Source organism: Mytilus trossulus, chromosome 11 (genome assembly GCF_036588685.1).
Source record: "Mytilus trossulus isolate FHL-02 chromosome 11, PNRI_Mtr1.1.1.hap1, whole genome shotgun sequence".
Classification (NCBI taxonomy): domain Eukaryota; kingdom Metazoa; phylum Mollusca; class Bivalvia; order Mytilida; family Mytilidae; genus Mytilus; species Mytilus trossulus.
In genome coordinates, this window is record NC_086383.1 from 21,676,155 (window position 1) to 21,698,621 (window position 22,467).

The 22,467-nt window shown below is 32.4% G+C and overlaps 1 protein-coding gene across 1 annotated transcript; it reads right to left on the bottom strand.

Annotated features, from left to right (window-relative positions):
- Nucleotides 1-121: 121 nt before the first annotated feature.
- Nucleotides 122-21,162, bottom strand: LOC134689845 (uncharacterized). The gene is made up of 19 exons (XM_063549814.1): nt 21,014-21,162; nt 20,784-20,860; nt 19,643-19,761; nt 18,842-18,931; nt 18,056-18,196; nt 17,515-17,633; nt 16,932-17,032; nt 16,189-16,259; nt 14,456-14,571; nt 13,580-13,704; nt 11,024-11,116; nt 10,349-10,521; nt 9,286-9,381; nt 7,563-7,691; nt 6,346-6,489; nt 5,755-5,839; nt 3,583-3,686; nt 1,030-1,186; nt 122-222 (listed from the first exon to the last, which is right to left on the bottom strand). The coding sequence occupies exons 1-19, from the start codon at nt 21,130-21,132 to the stop codon at nt 158-160; spliced, it is 2,124 nt and encodes a 707-aa protein (XP_063405884.1). The 5' UTR covers nt 21,133-21,162; the 3' UTR covers nt 122-157.
- Between the last annotated feature and the right edge of the window lie 1,305 nt (nt 21,163-22,467).

The following is a 22,467-nucleotide window of genomic DNA, read 5'->3' on the forward strand; positions in this document are numbered from 1 at the left end:
TCCACACAATGCTCTATAGGTGCTTAGATTTCCGTCTTTTTGTATCGGTGGTTATATCTAATAAAATTACCACAAAATTGCCAAAAAAGCGGTGCTTATTACTGGCTTTAAACACATTAACTCAAATCTAATTAAATTTATTTGTTCTCACTACATATTAACATCCTTGAAGCGAGGGTTGATTTCCATGTGATCCACCAAGTAACCATGCTGGTCTCGGTGCTAAATGTAAAAGATAACAAACAAAACATTTGAGTGTTTAATAATTACGTCATGACATTCAATTTAATACAACTGTTATACTAAATGATGAAAATTTAGTATTAAAATAATAGATATCGTCTACTCTTACAAACAAGCACTTTTAGGAATACTGTGATGCTATATTATAAGCAGAGTTTCATTTCAATCATTGGTAAAATGCATACTTTGATGTGAATTGGATATTTTTATGCACATTTGATGGTAAAATTTAATCTGAAAATTCTTATGTTAGCGGATGATTGACAAAAGAGCAGATATCCGTAATGTAAATGTCAATGACACAAGTACTCAGCTATCTCCATGTGACATAGCTATTGCAAATGTTATAGGCCACGAACAACGAGCAACATCCATAATATAGTGTATAAAGCTATCAAAAGATGAGCGGTTAAGCTATCGTTAAATCCACCATTTTCAAAATAAGATGATGCATGTTCCAAGACAGGAAAACAACGTTTTTTATCCATTAGTTTGATGTGTTTGAACTTTTAATTTTGCAATTTAATAAGGGATTTACAATTGTATAAGAATATTCATATTTCAAAATTGCTTGTTTACAAATTAATATGTAATTGAACATAACATTTCAGAATATTAGAAAGAAACCTATCTATTGTTAAGGATCATGAGTTGACTTTTATCGATCTTTTTATGGATTTTTTTCGTCATCTTTCTATCTTATTGGCGTGTTCCACGATCTATATATTTTGATTCTAAATACGGCAATTGCAGGAATTTCTCAATGTTTAATTAAGTTTCACTTACTGACAAATGGCGGTCCTACATGATAACGAGGCCCAGTCTGACCCGGAAGTAGTGGTGTAGTTAGATGATTACTTTTAACAAATGTTGTCAGTGCACAACGAGTCCGGAAATCTGCATATGGTAGTTTAGGAAAGTTAAAATCGTTTGTAGAATTTGACTGAAACATTTGTGAAATGATAGTTACAATATATATTGGCGTTTGCTTTTGTTGTAATTCAGTCTTTCTGTTATACCGATGTATTCTTGTTATAGTTGATGTGTTACTCTCTGTTTAAGATATAGGAAGATGTGGTATGAGTGCCAATGAGACAACTCTCCATCCAAATACCATTTAATAAAAATACACCATTATAAGCCTTCAACAGGGAGCCTTGACTCACACCGAACAACAAGCTATGAAGGGCCCGAAAATAAATAGTGTAAAACCATTCAAATTGGAAAACCAAAGGTCTAATCTATATAAAAAAACGAGAAACATGTATAAATTACAAAAACACACAATTTCTGTACATCAGATTCCTGACTTAGGACAGGTGCAAACATTTGATACCCGGATATGTTTTTGACTATTAAACAGCGGGTTATAACTGCTGCCTTTAGTAATGTCCAATATCACATAACAATTTAGGGATACATATTTCTTTGTTGGTAACACCTTTTTAGCTCACCTGGCCCGAAGGGCCAAGTGAGCCTCTCCCATCACTTTGCGTCCGTCGTCCGTTGTCCGTTGTCCGTCGTCGTCTGTCGTCGTCCGTCATCCGTCGTCGTTAACTTTTACAAAAATCTTCTCCTCTGAAACTACTGGGACAAAATAAACCAAACTTGGTCACGATCATCATTAGGGTATCTAGTTTAGAAAAATGTGTCCGATGACCAGGCCAACCATTCAAGATGGCCGCCACAGCTACACATAGATCATAGTGGTAAAATGCAGTTTTTGGCTTATAACTAAAAAAAAAACGCATTTAGAGCAAATTTGACAAGGGGTAAAATTGTTTATCAGGTCACGATCTATGTGTCCTGAAATTTTAAGATGAATCAGACAACCTGTTGTTGGGTTGCTGCCCCTGAAATAGTAATTTTAAGGAAATTTTGCTGTTTTAGGTTATTATCTTAAATATTATTATAGATAGAGATAAACTGTGTAAACAACAATTATGTTCAGCAAAGTAAGATTTACAAATAATTTAACATGACTGAAATGGTCAGTTGACCCCTTTAGGAGTTATTACCCTTTAGAGTAATTTTTTAACCATACTTCGTAAATCTTAGTAATCTTTTACAAATATCTTCTCCTCTGAAACTACCAGGCCAAATTAAACCAAACTTGGTAACAATCATCATTGGAGTATCTAGTTTAAAAAATGTGTGGCTTGATCCGGCCAGCTAACCAAGATGGCTGCCACTGCTAAAAATAGAACATAGAGGTAAAATTCAGTTTTTGGCTTATAACTAAAAAACAAAAGCATTTAGGGCAAATCTGACATGAAGTAAATTTGTTTATCGGGTCAATTTTCATTAATCAGACTACCCCGTTGTTGGGTTGCTGCTCCTGAATTGGTAATTTTAAAGAAATTTTGCAATTTTGGTTATGATCTTGAATATTATTATAGAGATAAACTGTAAAAAGCAATAAATGTCGGCAAAGTAAGATCTACAAATAAGTCAACATGACCGAAATGGTCAGTTGCCCCCTTTAGGAGTTATTGCCCTTTATAGTAAATTTTTAACTATTTTTCGTAAATCGTAGTAGTCTTTTACAAAAATCGTCAGCCCTGAATCTACTGGGCCATCGTCATTATAGATAAAGATAATTGTAAGCAGTAAGAATGTTCAGTAAAGTAAGATTTACAAACACATCACCATCACCAAAACACAACTTTGTCATGAACCCATCTGCGTCCTTTGTTTAATATTCACATAGACCAAGGTGAGCGACACAGGCTCTTTAGAGCCTCTAGTTTCTTCTTATTGAGGAAAAAATTACAAGCGGGGCATCTAAATCCACAGACAAAAAACCTGACAACTCTATGGCTACAAAATAAAAGGATAAACAATCAGTTCATAAAACACTAGCCCCGACAAAAACTTGGGTTGTGCTCCCAAAAGGCTGATATGCATGTTTAAGCGAGAACCATGATTCTTCTTCCTTACATTGCAGGTTCTTTTGATATTGTAAAAAGAGAGGGAGGGGACATTAGTTTTATGTAACGGAATATTCATTTTAACTTTAAGCGATACTTGCGGGCTTTTTTTTAAGAACACTTATGTTCTAATTTGTACAAAACGGTTGCATTGTGTGTTGAAAAATATTTACTTTCATTTTTGTCTTATAAACAGTTTTTTATCTTCCGTACTTCTTTGTTATTAGACCAATGTATAAATTATCCGCATCCGCCAGCGGCAAGCCCTATTCCAGGGAATATCAAATCGTCCTTCCCTATTGGATGTGAGTATGTCATTTCTATCACTAATACTCAATTTTGTTTCAACCAACCACTTATTACAATGTGCATATTTTCACACCCACCACAAAAAAGAATGTTAACTTACTATTATATTGGAATGGACATCAAACCATGCAGGTTTGTGTGGATCCCACTTCACTGTGTATTGCTTTCCGGAATTATAAAAGATATTCTTATATATTTGGTTACCTAAAAATATAATTGCAATGGTTATTTAAATATAATTATGTATGTAAAACTATTGTATAAACTCATTTGATATTTTCCCTGTCAAGTGAGGATGTTAAAAAAACAAGGGCCCCTAAGCATGCAACCTGGGCTACTTAGGTATTTATATAACAGGAAATGATTGAATAAAATATTTGTTATCGTTAAAAAAAAATATAATTGCCATTGCTACAATATTCAGAATATCATTTGTAAGAATTCTGTCCTCATTTCTAATTGTGATAAATCAAAAGTGTCTGATTGATTTAAAAAAATAAATGAGTTTTAATTTTTCTTTTGTTGCATAAATTAAACAATTTTAATTATAAATATAACAAGATCACGAATATGTTGTATGAGTGCCAATGAGACAACTCTCCATCCAAGTCATAATTTGTATAAGGAAAACCATTTTTGGTCACAGTACGGTCTTTGACACGTATCTTTCGCTCACACTGAACTATAAGCTATAATGGGCCCCAGAAAATGACTGCTGCAAACCATCTTATTTTCGCGTTTAGGCTTTCAAGCCCATGTCGCTACGATTTAATTTTTCGATATCGATATTTTACATGATGTAGTTTAGTAACGACTAATCAATCGCTACGATTTATAATCGCGATATTTCTATTCGTGAAAGGCGCTAAAATAGGCTGGTTAATTGTAGATTAATTATATATTTTGTGTGTAAGAAGCGCTTTTCTCGATTTACCATCATCATGTCATGAACATTAAAACCTAAAATAAAATGATTACTTTCACAGAAGTACTTAGTACGAAGAAAAGACAACATAAAAGAATAGCTTACTAAATTTTAGGCCAATATTGCCTGTGTAATTTGAACCTTAGTTTTTATTAAAGCATGCATTTGTAATTTTGATAGTTATAACAGAAACACTCATAAACTAGTTCCAAATTTGACTCATAATTCTCAACTTTAACCAGGCATATATTACCATAGCCGTATTTGACACAAAGTTTTGGAATTTTGGATCCTCAATGCTTTTCAACTTTGAACTTGTTTGGCTATATAAATATTTTGATATGAGCGTCACTGATGAGTCTTATGTACCTGATGTAGATGAAATACCAGTCTGGCGTACTAAATTATAATCTTGGCACCTTTGATGTTCACTATTTACGTTGAACTCATTATCAATGACTTTGCATTATGCTGATTGTTACAGTGCCATATGGGCTTTGATAGACATGCTTCCCAAACTCTGGCACTTAATTAATCCGTTTGAATTATGCTGATAGTTACAAATCCCCCCTAACAATTTAGAATGAAAAGTGGTAACAGTTACTAACGGGCTCTACCACAATTTCTTTTGAAACATTGTGTCCTCATTCTGAACGTTGAATAAATGAAGTTTACAGTAGGGTACAAGAAAGAACACATTCACTTGTATTTCATTGTTTTATTGTTTGTCAAAAGTAAGAACAAAAAACGACATTTTACAGTCTAGAAACTTTGGGATATTAATTTCAAACGACAGCAACAATCAAATGTACGATAAACTAGAAAACATTAAACTAGTCGTTGACCCCACAGCATTTATATATATATAGGACAATGTGAATATTGTGCGTAAGAATACAATTAAATTAACTTCGAATCCACATTCGAAATAAGCTTCAAATTTCAGCAAAACTTTTATTGAAATGCTATTCTTCGTATTTACTTGTCTCTGGGATAATTTCAATCGCTATTTGTCATTCTGGTTTAATTTGCAATAATTCTTATCATAAAGACAAATGCACACAACTTTCATCAATGTATATACCCTATTTGTTTTCGCATTAAATTTTGTACTTTCAAGTCTTACTATTGGACGTTTCAGAATCTAAGGAACCATGTGCAGTTTCATTGTTAGTACCCCAAAATAAAAATAATGTCACGTTGGTTGAATTTCCATTGTTTATGACTTTTTAACCAATCCCGACGTTTTGGTGTACATTTATGAAAATATTTCCCAGCATGCATTAGATTCTGAAACGGCGATTAGATGATACGCATATACAAATACTGTTAATATACGTGGACTACCTCGTGGTTCCTCAGGATTCTCATTTAGAATGTTTACAAGCTTGGGGTACTTCGACGTCCATAGTTTGTTCTTATATGGTAGTTTCTGTAACCAATAAAAAAGTATTAAACATAGTTGTAAAGGAAGTAAACATGGTAAGTGTGATCTGTAATCGTTTGATAACTGTAAAAGTTGTTCCAATTTTTACTACGGTTCATACACAAGTTCGAGTATCGATAGTTTTATATAATCATTTTAAGAGAACAGTATAAAATATCACAATATGAGGTGAGATTCGTCATTTGCATTTAATCATGCACGCCAAGCTCTACAATCAAATATAAAGGTATGACAGTAAAATTATGATCATCCAACGATCAACATCCTTGTTTACAATAAATCATGGTTAAGGGATTCTGACAAATCGATGTAAATGATTGGTAGTATTTGGGTACTTATTGAGTAAGTCAGGACACATATAGAAAATGTTGATTATTAAAAACAAAAAAACAGAAATGGGGTAAGAAATACACAGCAGTTCGTCATTACGACCCAATAGGGACTAAAACGATTTCCTGTCTTTTCTTCATAAAATGAAATTTTAAACTTACGTTAAGGATGTTCATTAGAGATCTGTCATTTCTATGAGAAGAACCTCTGCCATCAACTTGAATGGAGAACTTGGTTGAATTGAAGAAGATGTTATCACGTACTATATTGTCGCGTCCTCCACCAATATTCAAATGTCCAGCATTCTAAAAATAGATTTTTAAACACCTATAATTAGAAATAGTCACACTGTCTTCACATTGTCTAGTTATCACGTCCTCCATCAATATTCAAAGAAAGATGTTACAACTTTAATCAAAACAAAATGGCTATAAATGCTACATAAAAATATGTTCATATATAAGTGGTTATGAATTTTACCAGATTGTTCAAAATCAAACGTCGGCCAATTTAAGGTAAAATAAAAGCCATTTATAATTTGTTTCTTAAACTTTGCTAGAACTGTTGGGTGCTTGTGGTTTTTTTTTTATCCATATTCATATTTATAACAAATTCTTATTTAGCACCAATCTTTGAAGTACAACTGAATATTTCGTGCATCACATCTAGTTGAAACTACGGTACTATTGTTTGAAAATCTATCGCATAATCCCATCAAAGATGCCAGGGTGAAACTTGTGTACGGCAGTTGTGGGTTTCGTCTTTTTACTAAGACTAAAAAGTGACGTAACATTTGTCTATGATAATTCCGTCACTGCCACGACTTTAAAAGAAGTAATCTCACGAAATCTATGAAAATGCAAGAAAACATTCGTTCTTCTTCAAAAGTTGTCTCTCACCCAGATATAGTAGAAAATGATTTCCTGAAAGTTCGTATCTGAGGAGCATACGATTTCCGTAAGATTTACATTGCATAAATGTATAATAGTAGTTAAATTAAAACATGTACTAATATATAATCGTTGGATGCTTATAATTTTGCTGCTGATTAGTATCAATGCGATTGAAAACGTATTAGTTAAAGCCATGTAACAGTCTGTTTTCTCACTAATCTTTCAATTGATGTTGTTTTTGTAGTCTGTAAAAGATGCCAGAGAGACAGTCAAACTCATAAATCGAAAACAAACAGACAACGCCATGGCTAAAAATGAGAAGACAAACCGACAACCAAGAGTTTATATGACACAACATAGAAAACTAAAGAATAAGCAACACGAAATCCCCAAAAAACTAGGGTGAACTCAGGTGCTGTAAGGTTTGACCTTCACACAACATGTAAATCTAATATGTTATGCTGATAAAATCTACTGATTCTTACATTATAGAACACGTTTTTCTCCACCAGTACGCTGGAATATTGGTCATCTAACATCACCCCTCGGACATCAGCTCCGTAGTAATATTGTAGATTGTGATGAATGTGGTTGAACCGAATAACTGTACCTCGCTGCAGGTAAAATATAGATCCATTGACTAACTGATAGCAATTTGGTAAATGATCAGTGCTTAATATATCATATAATTGAATTTGCCCGCAAGATCGCGGTACAATTGTTCATGTGTTGACACAAATGGAGTTGACACAGTAATAGGTTGCACACAGGAATGATTTTGACATGCTTAATGCATTTGATTTTATTTCTTTGAATAGATGAAAATGAGGAACATAATACAATAGACCTCATTCCTCTCGGTATATATTAAATTTCTAAGAAAAGTGTGGCAAGGTGAGATTTCAGTAGTTTATTACCTTCTTAACTCAATAACAGTATGAGTTACATGTTAAATCTGTTGACATTACCAAAATGCATTTAAATGACACACAAAGACAAAAAAATCGACATCGGTCCAAAACGATCTTTGACATTGAATATTTTCTAAAATGTTTGTGATTTTACTCTTTAGTAGTCATCCTGATTAAATCGTTTCAAGTTGCACTCATACACCGACGAATCTGCTGCTTTACGCTGAATCTATATAACAAACATATATTTAATTTATATATCCAATACTGATACATTGAATAGTGGCCTTATGTGTTAGATGCCCAACCCAAAATTACCACACTTCACAATTATGTAAGTTAATACATATCTCAATGTCTCTAATAAATTAAGTGGTTCCACTATGCATCACGTTATCCATTTGTCTCTTTTTGGAACAATAAAATATGTTTAAACTAAACGTTATCCTTTCTTTCAGCACATGCCAGAGCGTAAATCATCACAATCACGTGACTTTTAACTGACCTTTAACACGATGAAAAATCGCCTTTCCAGAATCTAAAGGACTATAGGTAATCTCATTGTTCGTACACCAAAATTAAAATAAATGTTACATCATTGGTTGAATTTCCATTTTGACACCATTTCAAACCAATCACAACCTTTTGGTGTACGCTTTTGAAAATATTACCCAGAATGCATTAGATCCTGAAACGGAGATCTTTTAAAGATAAGGTGATATCAGGTTATAAACTTACAGCCGCCCAATCTTTCCCAGAGTGTATCGCTCCACAGTCACTCGAATTCATACAGTTTTCAAAAACATTGTTATATTGAATGCTATGGTCATTTCCCTACAACATGTACAAGTCGTACAAATACACGTAACTACACCGGCAATGTCGTACATTGAGAGAACAATTTGCAAAGTTTCACATTTTAGCAAAATGATTGAGTTCTTAACTTTAACCCAAATAATGTATTTAGGCACCCGAAAGCGGAAATATATATATATATATATATATAAGAAAATTATTAAAAGATAATAACGGTTTCAATGCATCACTTTTTTACTAGTACTTTCACTGCTTCCGCAGATCTTCAGGTAATGTGACTTGTATATAAATAAAACAATTGATTGACGTTAACAATAGTATGACGTTAACAAATACAAATATTGGTTGAATTTCCATTTTGACACCATTTCAAACCAATCACAACCTTTTGGTGTACGCTTTTGAAAATATTACCAAGAATGCATTAGATCCTGAAACGGAGATCTTTTAAAGATAAGGCGATATCAGGTTATAAACTTACAGCCGCCCAATCTTTTCCAGAGTGTATCGCTCCACAGTCACTCGAATTCATACAGTTTTCAAAAACATTGTTATATTGAATGCTATGGTCATTTCCCTACAACATGTACAAGTCGTACAAATACACGTAACTACACCGTTATACTGTCTCTCTGGCATCTTTTACAGACTACAAAAACAACATCAATTGAAAGATTATTTCCATTGTATATGGTCAATCGTCAAAATGATTTTCTAAGGAGGAAGAAGGAAGAATTATTCATAAAAATTCTCAACCCGGGATTAAATGATAAATGATATTCTAATTTTAACGTAACATTTTAAAGTCTTAAAATGACATTAGTAGTCTCCCTTGTATTTGTTAACGTCATACTATTGTTAACGTCAATCAATTGTTTTATTTATATACAAGTCACATTACCTGAAGATCTGCGGAAGCAGTGAAAGTACTAGTAAAAAAGTGATGCATTGAAACCGTTATTATCTTTTAATAATTTTCTTATATGTTACCAGCATACGGACTTAACTTAACTTTTTCTTATATATATATATATATATATATATATATATATATACGTTATTCAAATTTTTGTATCCTACACAATTACATCTAAGTGACAAAAGATTTACTTTTTGGTGATACGAATCGAAAAGTGCCTTGACCAAATGTAACAAGACATCTATTCAAGGAATGGGATATAAATGTTAGAGTTTATACTGCATTTCTATATATTTTTTTATCAAGATTATAACACACTGTTGAATGCTGACCTCAAGTTCTGACATTTTTACCTAATATGTTTATTTTGTTCAAACATTATTGTCAATATAATTGATTTATATGCGACTGTCATACAAATGAGAGATTCAGCTAACTATAAAACCAGGTACAATCCACCATTTTCTATACAAGTATATGCCAGTACAAATCAGGAATATGACAGTTGTTTTCCATTGTTTGGTGCTATGAATCAACACATATTTTTATTGAAACATATTATCTGAAAGCAAAATAAATCCACAAACTAAACATTTCAGACACATTAAACATAAAAAAGATTTACCGTCCATCTTATTGCAGTATATTGTCCTCTATATATTATATTATGTTCAATGTGACCACCAACGCCATCTAGTGTTATAGCATTGGCATCTGACGAAGTCACCCGACTAAAAAAGGATATTTCGCTGTCAATTATGAAATTGTTTGAGGACGTCAGAGTTGGTCTATCACCACCTAAAATATAAAATAAACACACATGAAAGTCTAGTTGCTAAGTTAATCTGTTACACGTATAAGTCAAGACGAGACTATTGTGTTCAAATGATAAGGCGGAGGGTTTAGCTTATGTAATACTTTTAACAAGTATTTATAAGTATTTATAAGGTAGGACGTATCAACTTTTAATTGTAGACGCCATCACCGTCATGTAGATAACTCTTTGATGTGACAGTCTATAATCGTATCTAAGTATCAATTTATAACTTTGTAAAGTTACACTGCCGTGTCCGTCGTGTAGATAACTCTTTGGTTTGACATATTACAATCGATTCTACGTATGAACTAAACTTATAATGTTACACCGCCGTCACCGTCATGTATATAACTCTTTCATATGACATACTACAATCGGTTCTATGTATTAACTTACCGTATTATGTTACATCGCCGTTACCGACATTTAGGTAACCCTTTGAAATGACAAAATTTCTACAATCGGTGCTACGTATCAACGTACCTTGCAATGTTACACCGCCGTCACCGTCATGTAAGTAACTCTTTGATATGACAAAATTTCTACAATCCTTTCTGCAGTACACATTATACGATCCTGGAAAAGAGATGTTTCATCTGTTTGATGTTTTGTTGACTCTATATTCATTACATTACCTTTCGAAATAAAGGGCGAAAGACACAAGAGGGACGTTCAAATTTATAAATCAAAAACAAACTAACAAAGCCATGGCTTAAAGGAAAAAACAAACAGACAAAAAACCCAGACACAACATAGAAAACTAGAGACTAAGCAATAGGAACCCAACCAAAATTGTGGGTGATCTCATTTTCTCCAAAAGGGCAAACAGATCTTGCTCTAAAGATGTTAACTTCCACGTCATTTGTTCTCTGTTTGAGAGATGTCGATCGAACAACGGCTTGCAATTTCTATATTATGTATACGCCTAAAATAATTTCCTTTTGTCGTTACACACAATAAACAGTAATAAACACTTCTAAAGAATTCGGTTCAGTAAGGTCCTAAAATGGCCCCTTTTTTAGCGTAAGTTTCAAATTAGGATTTATTGACCAATATCACAATGAATCATAGCAAATACAGTGACTAGATAAGAAATACGCCATTTTGTTGAAAATTAACGTTCTTGCGTTTTATTATGACGTCACAAGTTGTACTTATATTGATTTTCAATGAACAAATCAAGGAAAAATGCATAAGTATCAATTGATTATTGGATAGGAAACATAGAGTGCATACAAAAACAACAAAGATCTTTTTAGATAAAATTGAGAATGGAAATGGGGAATGTGTCAAAGAGACAACAACCCGACCAAATCAAAAAAACAACAGCAGAAGGTCACCAACAGGTCTTCAATGTAGCGAGAAATTCCCGCACCCGGAGGCGTCCTTCAGCTGGCCCCTAAACAAATATATACTAGTTAAGTGATAATGAACGCCATACTAATTTCCAAAGATTGTTTGTGAAGACATTTCACATGAGTACTTTAATAATTAGCTTGTTGACGACTGCGCTCTATGTTTCCTGATCCTGATTTTGGTTAAAATCCAGCAGGTTTTGCAAAATTTCACCAAAAATCTCTTATCTTGCCCCTATTGGGATGTAAAAATCAGCATGTTAAAATTTAACTGTGACCAAAATAGTTGTATTTAAATTACTCAAATGTCTTTAATTCAACTTAAAATGGTTTTTTGTATGGTAACATTGAACTTTATAATCGGGGCCATATATAGCCATTACCGAACTTACTTATTTATGAACTGAAAAAAAGCATTTGCAGAAAATTGCATTTCATTTCACTAGTAAATATATAAGTTACACTATTTGGGCTAATTATATTATGTAAACACCAAATCCTACCCCTTAACTAATTAATTAAAGAATTTGAAGCATGCAAACATGTGCATAAATAAAGGCAACAGTAGTATACCGCTGTTCAAAACTCATAAATCCATGGACAAAAAACAAAATCGGGACCAAACCAAAACCGAGGGAAACGCATTAAATATAAGAGGAGAACAACGACACAACACCGAAACGCAACAGCACACAGAAACGGACCAAGCAACAGACAATAAACCACGAGAATAACAAATATAACATCAAAACCAAATACATGAATATGGGATAGACAAGTACCCTGCCACGTCTTATCTCAAAAATAAGAGAAAACAGAAACGACTCAACGTTAAAATGCAACACACACACAGAAACGAACAATAACAATGGCCATCTTCCTGACTTGGTACAGGACACTTTTAAAGGGGAATAAAAGTGGTGGGTTGAACCTGGTTTTAAGGCATGCCAAACCTCGCACTTTAACATTTTGAATTCATATGTTTACTTGTTTCCCCAGGTTTTTCATGATCTGTGAATTAACACATACATTTGTATGAGCATGTTAAAATTTAACTGTGACCAAAATAGTTGTATTTAACTTTCTCACATGTCTTAAATTCAACTTAAAATGATTTTTGTATGGTAATATTAAAATTTATAATCGGGGCCAAATACTTATTTATGAACTGAAAAAAGCATTTGCAGAAAATTGCATTTCATTTCAATAGTAAATATATAAGTTACACTATTTGGGCTAATTATATTATATAAACACCAAATCCTACCCCTTAACTAATTAATTAAATTATTTGAAGCATGCAAACATGTGCATAACATTTTGATTTCATATGTTTACTTGTTTCCCCAGATTTTCATGTTCAATGAATTAACACATACATTTGTACTTAGCACTATAATGATTGTGTAACTTGTTTTGAATTATTCTATCATTATTGGTACAATCGGTATCTAATTATTCTCCATCAAAAATGGAGGTAACTGAAATTCATCTTATTTGATATTCCAATTAAAGTGCCCAGAATTATTTTAAAAATGCAGAGGCGTATACCTTTTCCCGAACCTTTTCCTTGGGAATAATTTTTTCCGAGGACATGTTGTACAGACCTGAGAAACCCATATGACACTGTTTAGAAAACAAATTCCTGAAATCTCTCTTTTATAACTAGTATTTTCTAAATTACCTGTATTCCTTATTTCCATACTTTGAATCGTTATATTTGAAGAATCTTGTGCCTGGATACCAAAGTGCCGGCATGCTTCCAAAATGAAATTCTCAAACACAACATTTGATGTGTATCTGGTTAGCCTATAATTCAAAAATATTGGAAAGGATTGAAATTTATTTGTAAGACGTCTTCTGATTGGCTGAAAGATTTTTTTGGAAAACCCCATAGACATGCTGTTACCGTCTTTTCATGATTTTATATTTGTAAATGGAATTTAGAATTGATAGTGAATTTCTAATATTCTCTCTGTTTATTCGAAATAAACGCAACAATATGGTGAACACTTTTAAATAAGACGTTACGCGGGTTATTCAGTGTACAACACTTCTTGAGGTCATTTTTTCATAGACAGACACATATCATAGTCAGTTCTTGTATCACGTAACTGTAAAAACAACTTAAAAAAAAGAGGTTATCAAGGTCCATTTCAAATCACATGTCTGAAAGAAACAGACCTCAACGCCCCTCTACGTTCAGTGAAATGAACCAAACAACAACAACAACAAAAAAGAGAACAAGGAAAATCTAAAATATCTAACACAGCTATACATTCAACAAGCTTAATACAATATTGGATATGAACTTAGAAATAAGATCAGTTCCGGATTTACCTTCAATTCAGGAGCACTACTTTTCCAGGGCTTATTTTTTTAACTATTTTACTGTTTTTAGGCTACTGAATTTAGATTAATACATTACCAGGGACCACACGATTTGTACCTAACACTCTACAAATAAAGACCACCTGCAATGGTATTGAACTATTTTAAAATTATAAAGCAACTAAGAAAACTCACTGTATACAAGTATCTATTATTGAAGAAAACTCACTGTATACAAGTATTTATCATTGAACCATATATCACATCGTTACTAGTGTAGAGTCCTTTAGAAAATGCCGGCCATAAATACAACATTCCTGTTATTCTGTCAATAAAATATTCACCCTACAAAAACAGAAAAAAAAAGAGAACAAATTATTTCGCTATTACCTAAAAACAGGCATCAACAAAAATCATAATTTTTTCCAGTGATAAATCAACTAGATCAAATTTTGTTTTCATCATTTTTTACAGACTTCCTCAAATTACTTTTGATGTCATTTGTTGAAATATGTGTGAGATTGTGCGATTTTTTTCATCATTTTTAACAGATTTACTCAAATTACTTTTGATGTTATTTGTTGTAATAGGTGTGAGATTGTGCTTATACTGATATCTTAGGTTGATACAGGTGTGAGATTGAACAAGGTAATATACGGATACTATTTTTTTTTTTGGCTTTGCATTAATTTGTAAATTAATAGTTACTTGTTTATTTAACGATGTCAGGAATACAAATAAAAAAAAAAGTTTAGAAGAGATCGATTTCAAATTACTATCAAACGAGGTCAACGTAATAGATCACTTCATGCCATGATGATAACAAGAATCCCCCTCTACGAAATAAGTATCGACACGAACAACGATTCATGAATTTAACCTTATTGGTTCCTCTTCACATACCTTGATTATAACATGCCACCCCACAAGAATGATAGATACTTATATTAAAAAACAAGGTAACATTATACCGTACAGCGGGTTATTTTCGTAGGGTGTAAATTTTCGCTTATTTTCGCGGTTTGAACAAAATTGCCAAAATAAAATCCGCCAACTTAAAAGTGCCATGCAAAGGTATTAATAAGATATTTGAATCCGCCAAAATAATAACCGCCAAAATATTTCGTATACCTTATCTTAACATACCACGATGACAAGGACCATTCTCAAACAAACGATTTAAACCATCATCAACAAACGATGGTAGCCTGATAAATACCAACGTATCATAATAAAAAGGACCACTGTTGAACAAAGGATTGATACCAACATCAACCTATGAGGTAAGCCTAATAGATATCAAGATACCCTGCTGATAAAAAGGACAAGCCTCTCTAAAAGGATTAATATCAACAAAAACCAACGAGGTTAATATAATAGATACAAACATACCATGCTGATTACAAGGACTACCCTCCAAAACGAATAAATACCAACTTCAATTAAGTTACCAAAAAGATACCAACATACCATGATAAAAATAAAAACCATCGTCCCTCAAAGTAATGATATCGACATCAACCAACGAGGTTAACCTAAAAGATACCAACATAATATGACGATATCAAACTCTATTCTCCGACAAACGATTAATACCAACACCAATAAAAAGGGTCAGCCTAATAGATATCAAAATACAATGATAATAAGAGCTTTTATCGAACAAAGGATTGATACCAATTTGAACCAACGAGGTTAGCAAAAAAGATATCAAGATAACCTGCTGTTTAAAAAATCCAAGCCTCTCTAAAAGGATAATACCAACAAATGCCAACAAAGTTAATCTAATAGATACAAACAAAATATGACGATAACAAGAACCAATCTCCAATAATCGATTAATAACAACATCAATAAACGAAGATAACCTAATCGATACCAACATACCATGCTGATATCAAGAACTGCCCCCTCCACTACCAAAAAATTGAAAATACATTTTTTTTAATTAAAATGAAAATAACTTACTGGTTCATCAATTTCATCTAAAATGTTGATAAATCTGAAATATCCTCCACCAGGGTGCGTTTGTCCTAAAATAATTAACTTGATATGTTAAAAGTAACATATTATATTTTCTATTTTAAGCCATGAAACTATTATCAATATAAAACAGGGACGAAAGATACGAGGGATAGTCAAACTCATAAATTGAAAATAAAATGACAACGCCATGGCTAAAAATGAAAAGGACAGACAAACAAACAATAGTACACATGAAATAACTTAGAAAACTAAAGAATAGATAACACGAACCCCACCAAAAACTAGGGATGAAAACTTGTTACTTCAACACGTATTTTGTCAACATAAGCATATATCGTAGAGTTTTCACACCAACTGAAAGATACTTCAAAACTGAGCTTTCAGACATTAAAGTATCGTATTCTTCCATCGGATATAATTAAAAACATCTTGAGAATGAGTAGAAACACATTAAAAAAGAAGTAAGGACAAGATGATGGACATTAAGCATGCACTAAATCAAGTAAATGTCTAATTATTATAATTGTAGTATGTGTATGTTAAGTTATGTATTAAATTATTCAAACTATAAACAATTTTCAGATCGATTTTATTCAAAGCATCAGTAGTTTTATATGGTTATTTTAGTATAATATAAAATCTGTCATTAACTTAAAAGATGCAGTATTACTGAATGACTAGGATGGTTCTTGGTGTATTTGATATAAAGTTAGAATTACCTGCTCGCAATCCGAAATGTGTTGGTTGCGCCAGTGAAATTGTTTTATGTTGAGCATCTATTGTTTTGACAGGGACAGCTTTATCTGCCCAGCTTTGGTACCTGTAAAAAGGATGACAAAGTTCACATTCCATTATTGTTCCGGATAACTGACTTCTGATCTCACTATCTCAAACTGTGTATATGTTAAATCTGCTTGCAAACAAGAAACAAAATACCGTAAACGTAATATCGTTTTTCAGAAATTGAACAATCTATCAAAGGGAGACAACACTGATAACATAAAAAAATTATTGCGCATGACTGAATGAGTCATTTTCAAGTAATTATTCATTACACGGAATTCAAATGAATCATAAATGGTTTGACATGTAGACTAAACATCGGCATTCGTAAATATGCACAAAAAAGATGTGGCTTGTGAAATCTCTAAGAGAAGAAAAATACTGCTTGCGAAATCTCTAAGAGAAGAAAAAATACTGCAAGATCAACAAGAACTGTAGAAACAATATCTCTTTTACTTTGTGCACAGCATATTTTTGAAAGTCAGGCAGATTCGTTTTTATAGTATTATTGATACATACCAGTAGCCATATACCCAGATATCCGACTGATTGGCCCATTTCTTTGGTCTGTCGCTGTCATACTCGAACACTGTACTGTATCTCTGTCCTGATGGCACGTTTGTTATATTTTTAAAGCCCTGTGAGAGAAATACGGTACACCATAAAACATTCCTAATTTAATAAGTTGAAAAACTATATTCATTTGACGATCAATGTTCCTTTTTTATATTTTCTTTTACCTTTAAACGTTACAATAACTACACGAATCTACAAAAGGCAAGTTGCATACGTGATCGTTGTATGAAAGTCAAATAATTTAGTGTCAATAATTTAAGAATAGTAATAGCCTTCCTCTCTCAATCACTCAAATCCTTTATTGTTTCGTGTGAATGGTGCTGTCATTCTAAATAAATTAAAAAAAGTTAATTTAATTATTGTCACTTTATTGTCTCCACTCTGTATGTCATAATCATTTAATGTAAATGTGTTTGTGCTAATATATATTGTCTGTGTCCATTATCTGTTGTATTAACGTTTGACTTTCGTCAACAGTACTTACGTAGTTTGGCCATCTGGAAAGAGTTAAAGGAAACCCATTCTCAAATATTTCTAAAGGAGCCTGTCGCAGTATGTATTTTCCATATGGTACTATCTGTCCTAGGTCTGTTATACCGGTGTCTGATAGTTTAGTTTGCAATACCTTGAATGAAAGATTTAGATATATATAGGAATAAATCAAAACATAAAAAACGAAAGAAATACATGAAAATATTTACAATAAATAGAAATGTAAAGACACACTAGAATTCATTCTTTTGATTTTCAGTTTGACAGCAACCAGTGTCACCTTTACAGACAGAGTAAAATACGTGTGTTTAAGAAACATTAAAAACCTGCAGTTTGAGACCCAACATATACCTACACGGAAAAGCACAATGACCTTATTTCATCCCAAAATAGATATCAATAACACTTTCCTTGAAAAGGCTAGAAGAATAATGCACACAATTTGAAAGCAAACTGATTTTTGATATTGGTTAACGCAGGTATTAATTAGTAACAATACTCTGCCAAGAAAATGCAAGATGAACTATGTACAATTTCGAAATATAATTGTGTCATGAAAAGCATAAAGAAATGGTTAAATTGTATAAAATTATCCCAATTATAATACTAATGAAATTGTCGTTCTTCACTTGTTTAAGTACCTTCTAATCGTCTTACGATAGTGTATACTAGGGAAGAAATTCCAAAATGCCGTTGCACCATATTAGTATACAATTGGAGGTTGTGGACAATTCATTTCACTGGGTTACTAATAATAACTAGTTGTTTTAATGCTTACATGTGTTTGTGCCTCTGGTGTCAATCGTTGTAAAATAGAAGGATCTGTTACTTTGGTGAAATGATTTGATGGAATTCGTTTTCCTCCAGTCTGCAATCATAAAAAGTTCTTCATTTTATAAACAGAAATTCGTTCACCAAACACAATTCAACATGTTCAAGAAAATATATAAAGACTTTTCACTGTAGATCATCTACTGTAAACCAACTTATTTTCGCGGATACTTTATTTTGTGTTTTCTATTCCACTTTGCGGCTATTTGTGGGGGCTTTTTTAACTGACTATGCGATATTGGCTTGGTCATTGTTGAAGGCCGTACAAAGATCTATAGTTGATAATTTCTGTGCCATTTGGTCTCTTGTGGAAAGTTGTCTCATTGGCAATCATACCATAGCTATATTACACGAATTTCAGTTTTTTGTTTTGTCGGTGTATATGTTATATGTTTTGTGTTCATTATCATGTACATAAATTATGTCGTTAATTTAAAAGCTTACGCCTATACAGTATTGGTTTTACTTATTGTTGAAGTCCGTGCGGTGACTTATAGTTGTAAATTGTTTAATAATTTGATGACTTTTTGTGCCACATCTTGTCATACCACATCTTCTTTCCATATCAACATGAAAGAGGGGCGAAAGCTAATCTGATAGATCGATATTAGACTGACATTGCCATAGCTGAAAATGAAAAAGACAAATGAAGTATATGCCTAAATCCTATCTTATATAGACAAGCCACTATGTAATGTATAGACTATCAGGAATTGATAAGAACTTATAGAGATATAAGAATACGAACTACGTGAACTTTCTGGTTCTGATATGCTCGTATAGTAATGCGTCTGTAATCATTGCGATGATTGATGACAAGCGTTGAATTAAGATCATGGTATCCCTCCATCAACTCTATCCAAATATCTAAAAAAAAAAGTACTCCTTTAAGTTGTTCATTTTTTACGATTTCAAGCTCTCCAGTAATAATATTTTTTTCAGTGGGACTATATTTGTATGTGGATTATACATACGATAAAGTGGAAGGTTGTAGATATTACATCCCTCAGGGCAAATGTCTCCATTACCCTCTTAAAATTGAAATTATTTGATGCAATAGGCTTGGTGAAGGTATTTAAAATGACAAATCTAATTTAAGGTTTGAAATTATCACATATTTGTTTTTTTAAGGTTATTTATGAAGACTATTGCTTATATTGATGGCATCCAAACCCTTTAAGCATATTGCAAATGAATAAAAAAAAGTCAACCAACCCCTCTGAAATTTGCATCTGTACCATGCCATACTATTTGGAACATGTGTTATTGTTTTGTTTATATTTTTTTCTGTTCTAAATGTTCTTGCACATATGTGTACAGTAGTCCTGTCATCTATTTTTGCCATTTAAGTTTTATATTTAACATTGCCAAAATAGAACGGGGTTTGGCTAGCCACAAAACCAAGTTCAAACCACAGTTTTTTCTTGAAATGTCATGTCCTAGTCAGGAAAATGACAGGTGTTATTTTATAGTTTGTTTCTATGTGTGTTACACTGTCGTTGGTTTTTATGCATTTTGTGTATCTGCTGTGTCGTTGTTTCCCCCAATAGTTGAGGTGTTTCCTCAGTTTTAGTTTGTTATCCGTTTTTTTCTTCTCTCAATCGATTTAGAACTTTCGAACAGCGGTATACTATTGTTGCCTTTATTAGTAAATGGTACTTGTCGTTTTTTATTAATGTGGTGCCCTTTGAAGGACTTACGTTTTCACCGGGAAAAATCAATGGTTTTGGTATACGTTCAAAATTCTAAAGATTGTAATTTAAGAATTCGGAATAGATCTTTGTGTTTACTTTTATCATAGCATCATAGTGTGGGATATGATTTTTGTGATTTCAGTTATCATTCATACACATAATCATATAATTAAAGTAAAGATTAAAAAATCGTACTTTTGTTCTGTATATCTGGTTCTGATATACGTTGTATAGCTCTATGAAGAGTCCTCATTGGAATAGAGGCATCAGTTCTAAAATCAAAATAGTAAAATAGAATTTATATAATTGAAATAATTTCAAGTGGTATGGAATTACACCAATTAAAGTATCTAAAAGATAATATGTTTTGCAGGTTGTATGCAGAGCTTCTATAAGGGAGAGCATTGTAAATCAAAATATCTTACCCGACGTTTAAATCAGAGCCAGTAGGACTGACGTACAAGTGAACATTTTGCAGTTCTGGTATTAAAAACCCACTGCTGAAATTGAAAAGACTGAAAAGTAAAAGCAGATCACAAAGCATCGTTGTTTAAGTCAGCTTATGGCGTTTAACCTTTCAATAATGACATGTTACTGATAGTTGTGAAGTTTGAATGTAAGGTAATAATGTAGTCTATTATGTTAGCCTTGCAGATAAGACATGATAAAAACATTTAAAAGTTTAGGTCGTCGACAGTAAGTTATAGTTGGTAATAATATAAACAAAAGAATTTTGTGTTAAGTTTTTAACGTGTAACCCGTTCATTCCCATTTCACGTCGATTTGCGTTTGGCTTTTTAACAAGAATGATATGCATGTATTATATCTCAAAATTTGTTTGAAAAGATAACCAAAGAGAAATCAAAACACGTTAATGGCTCTAAAAACTGCATGAATTTTTACATTGAACAAGAATTGTTTTCGATTTTAGGTCTAAATATTTTAAGCTTGCACTCAGATTTCTATTATTCCTTATTAAGTTGCATTCATTGTTGAACCTCACTATATATAATGTTAATGTATGGACCTAGTTTTGTAGTTCTTTGCTGGATAGTCATTGACGGTTTGTTGATTTGTATTAGGGGGGGGGGGGGGGGGTAATAGCATTTATGCATAAAAACTAAGTCTAAGTTTAAAGATCTTTCTGCATTCGGTAAAAATGTTCCGATTATTAGCAAAAAGAAAAGATTTCATATTTAAGAATATTCTATGGTTATTCTAATCAACTTTGTCAAACATATCCTTCATTATAAAGTTGAAGGGTGTAGGACTTAAACTATCGCCTTGTTTCACTACTCGATCAATCAATCGAAAATAGTCCAAAATGTTTATTTTTGTCTTTAAATGATGATTCAGTATGAAACAACTGTTGTTTCATTATTTAAACATAGGTTTCCAAACACCCTTTTAGCTCATTTATGGGCATTTCAATTCTTCAAAGTGAATCGAGAGCCTTTTTCAACAGGTCGAGAATTCTAGATTTTCTGACGTCAGAATATATTTGCATAGTATTTTCCAAAAGACAAGGCCAATATGGCCTTGAAAAACTGACCAATCGACTCAATGAACTACTGTGGGCTACTACGAGTAAAATACTACTTAAAACACGTGCAAATAGTGGGAAAACAGTCAACTAATGTATTGTCTGGGACTCTCATTACCAATATTTTTATTCTGCAAATATATTTAATGTAAAATATATAACGTAATCTTCAACTTGCATGCTCAGATTAAAAAAATATTGTTTACTGGCTTCACGATTCGACTTTCTTTTCCGCCTTGCAAAAGTAGTTGAACCGGTTTTGTGCATTGTTATGACATTTGTATGAATTGGACCTGCATTAATTTCACGACACGAAACAGTGAACTATCCAATGAA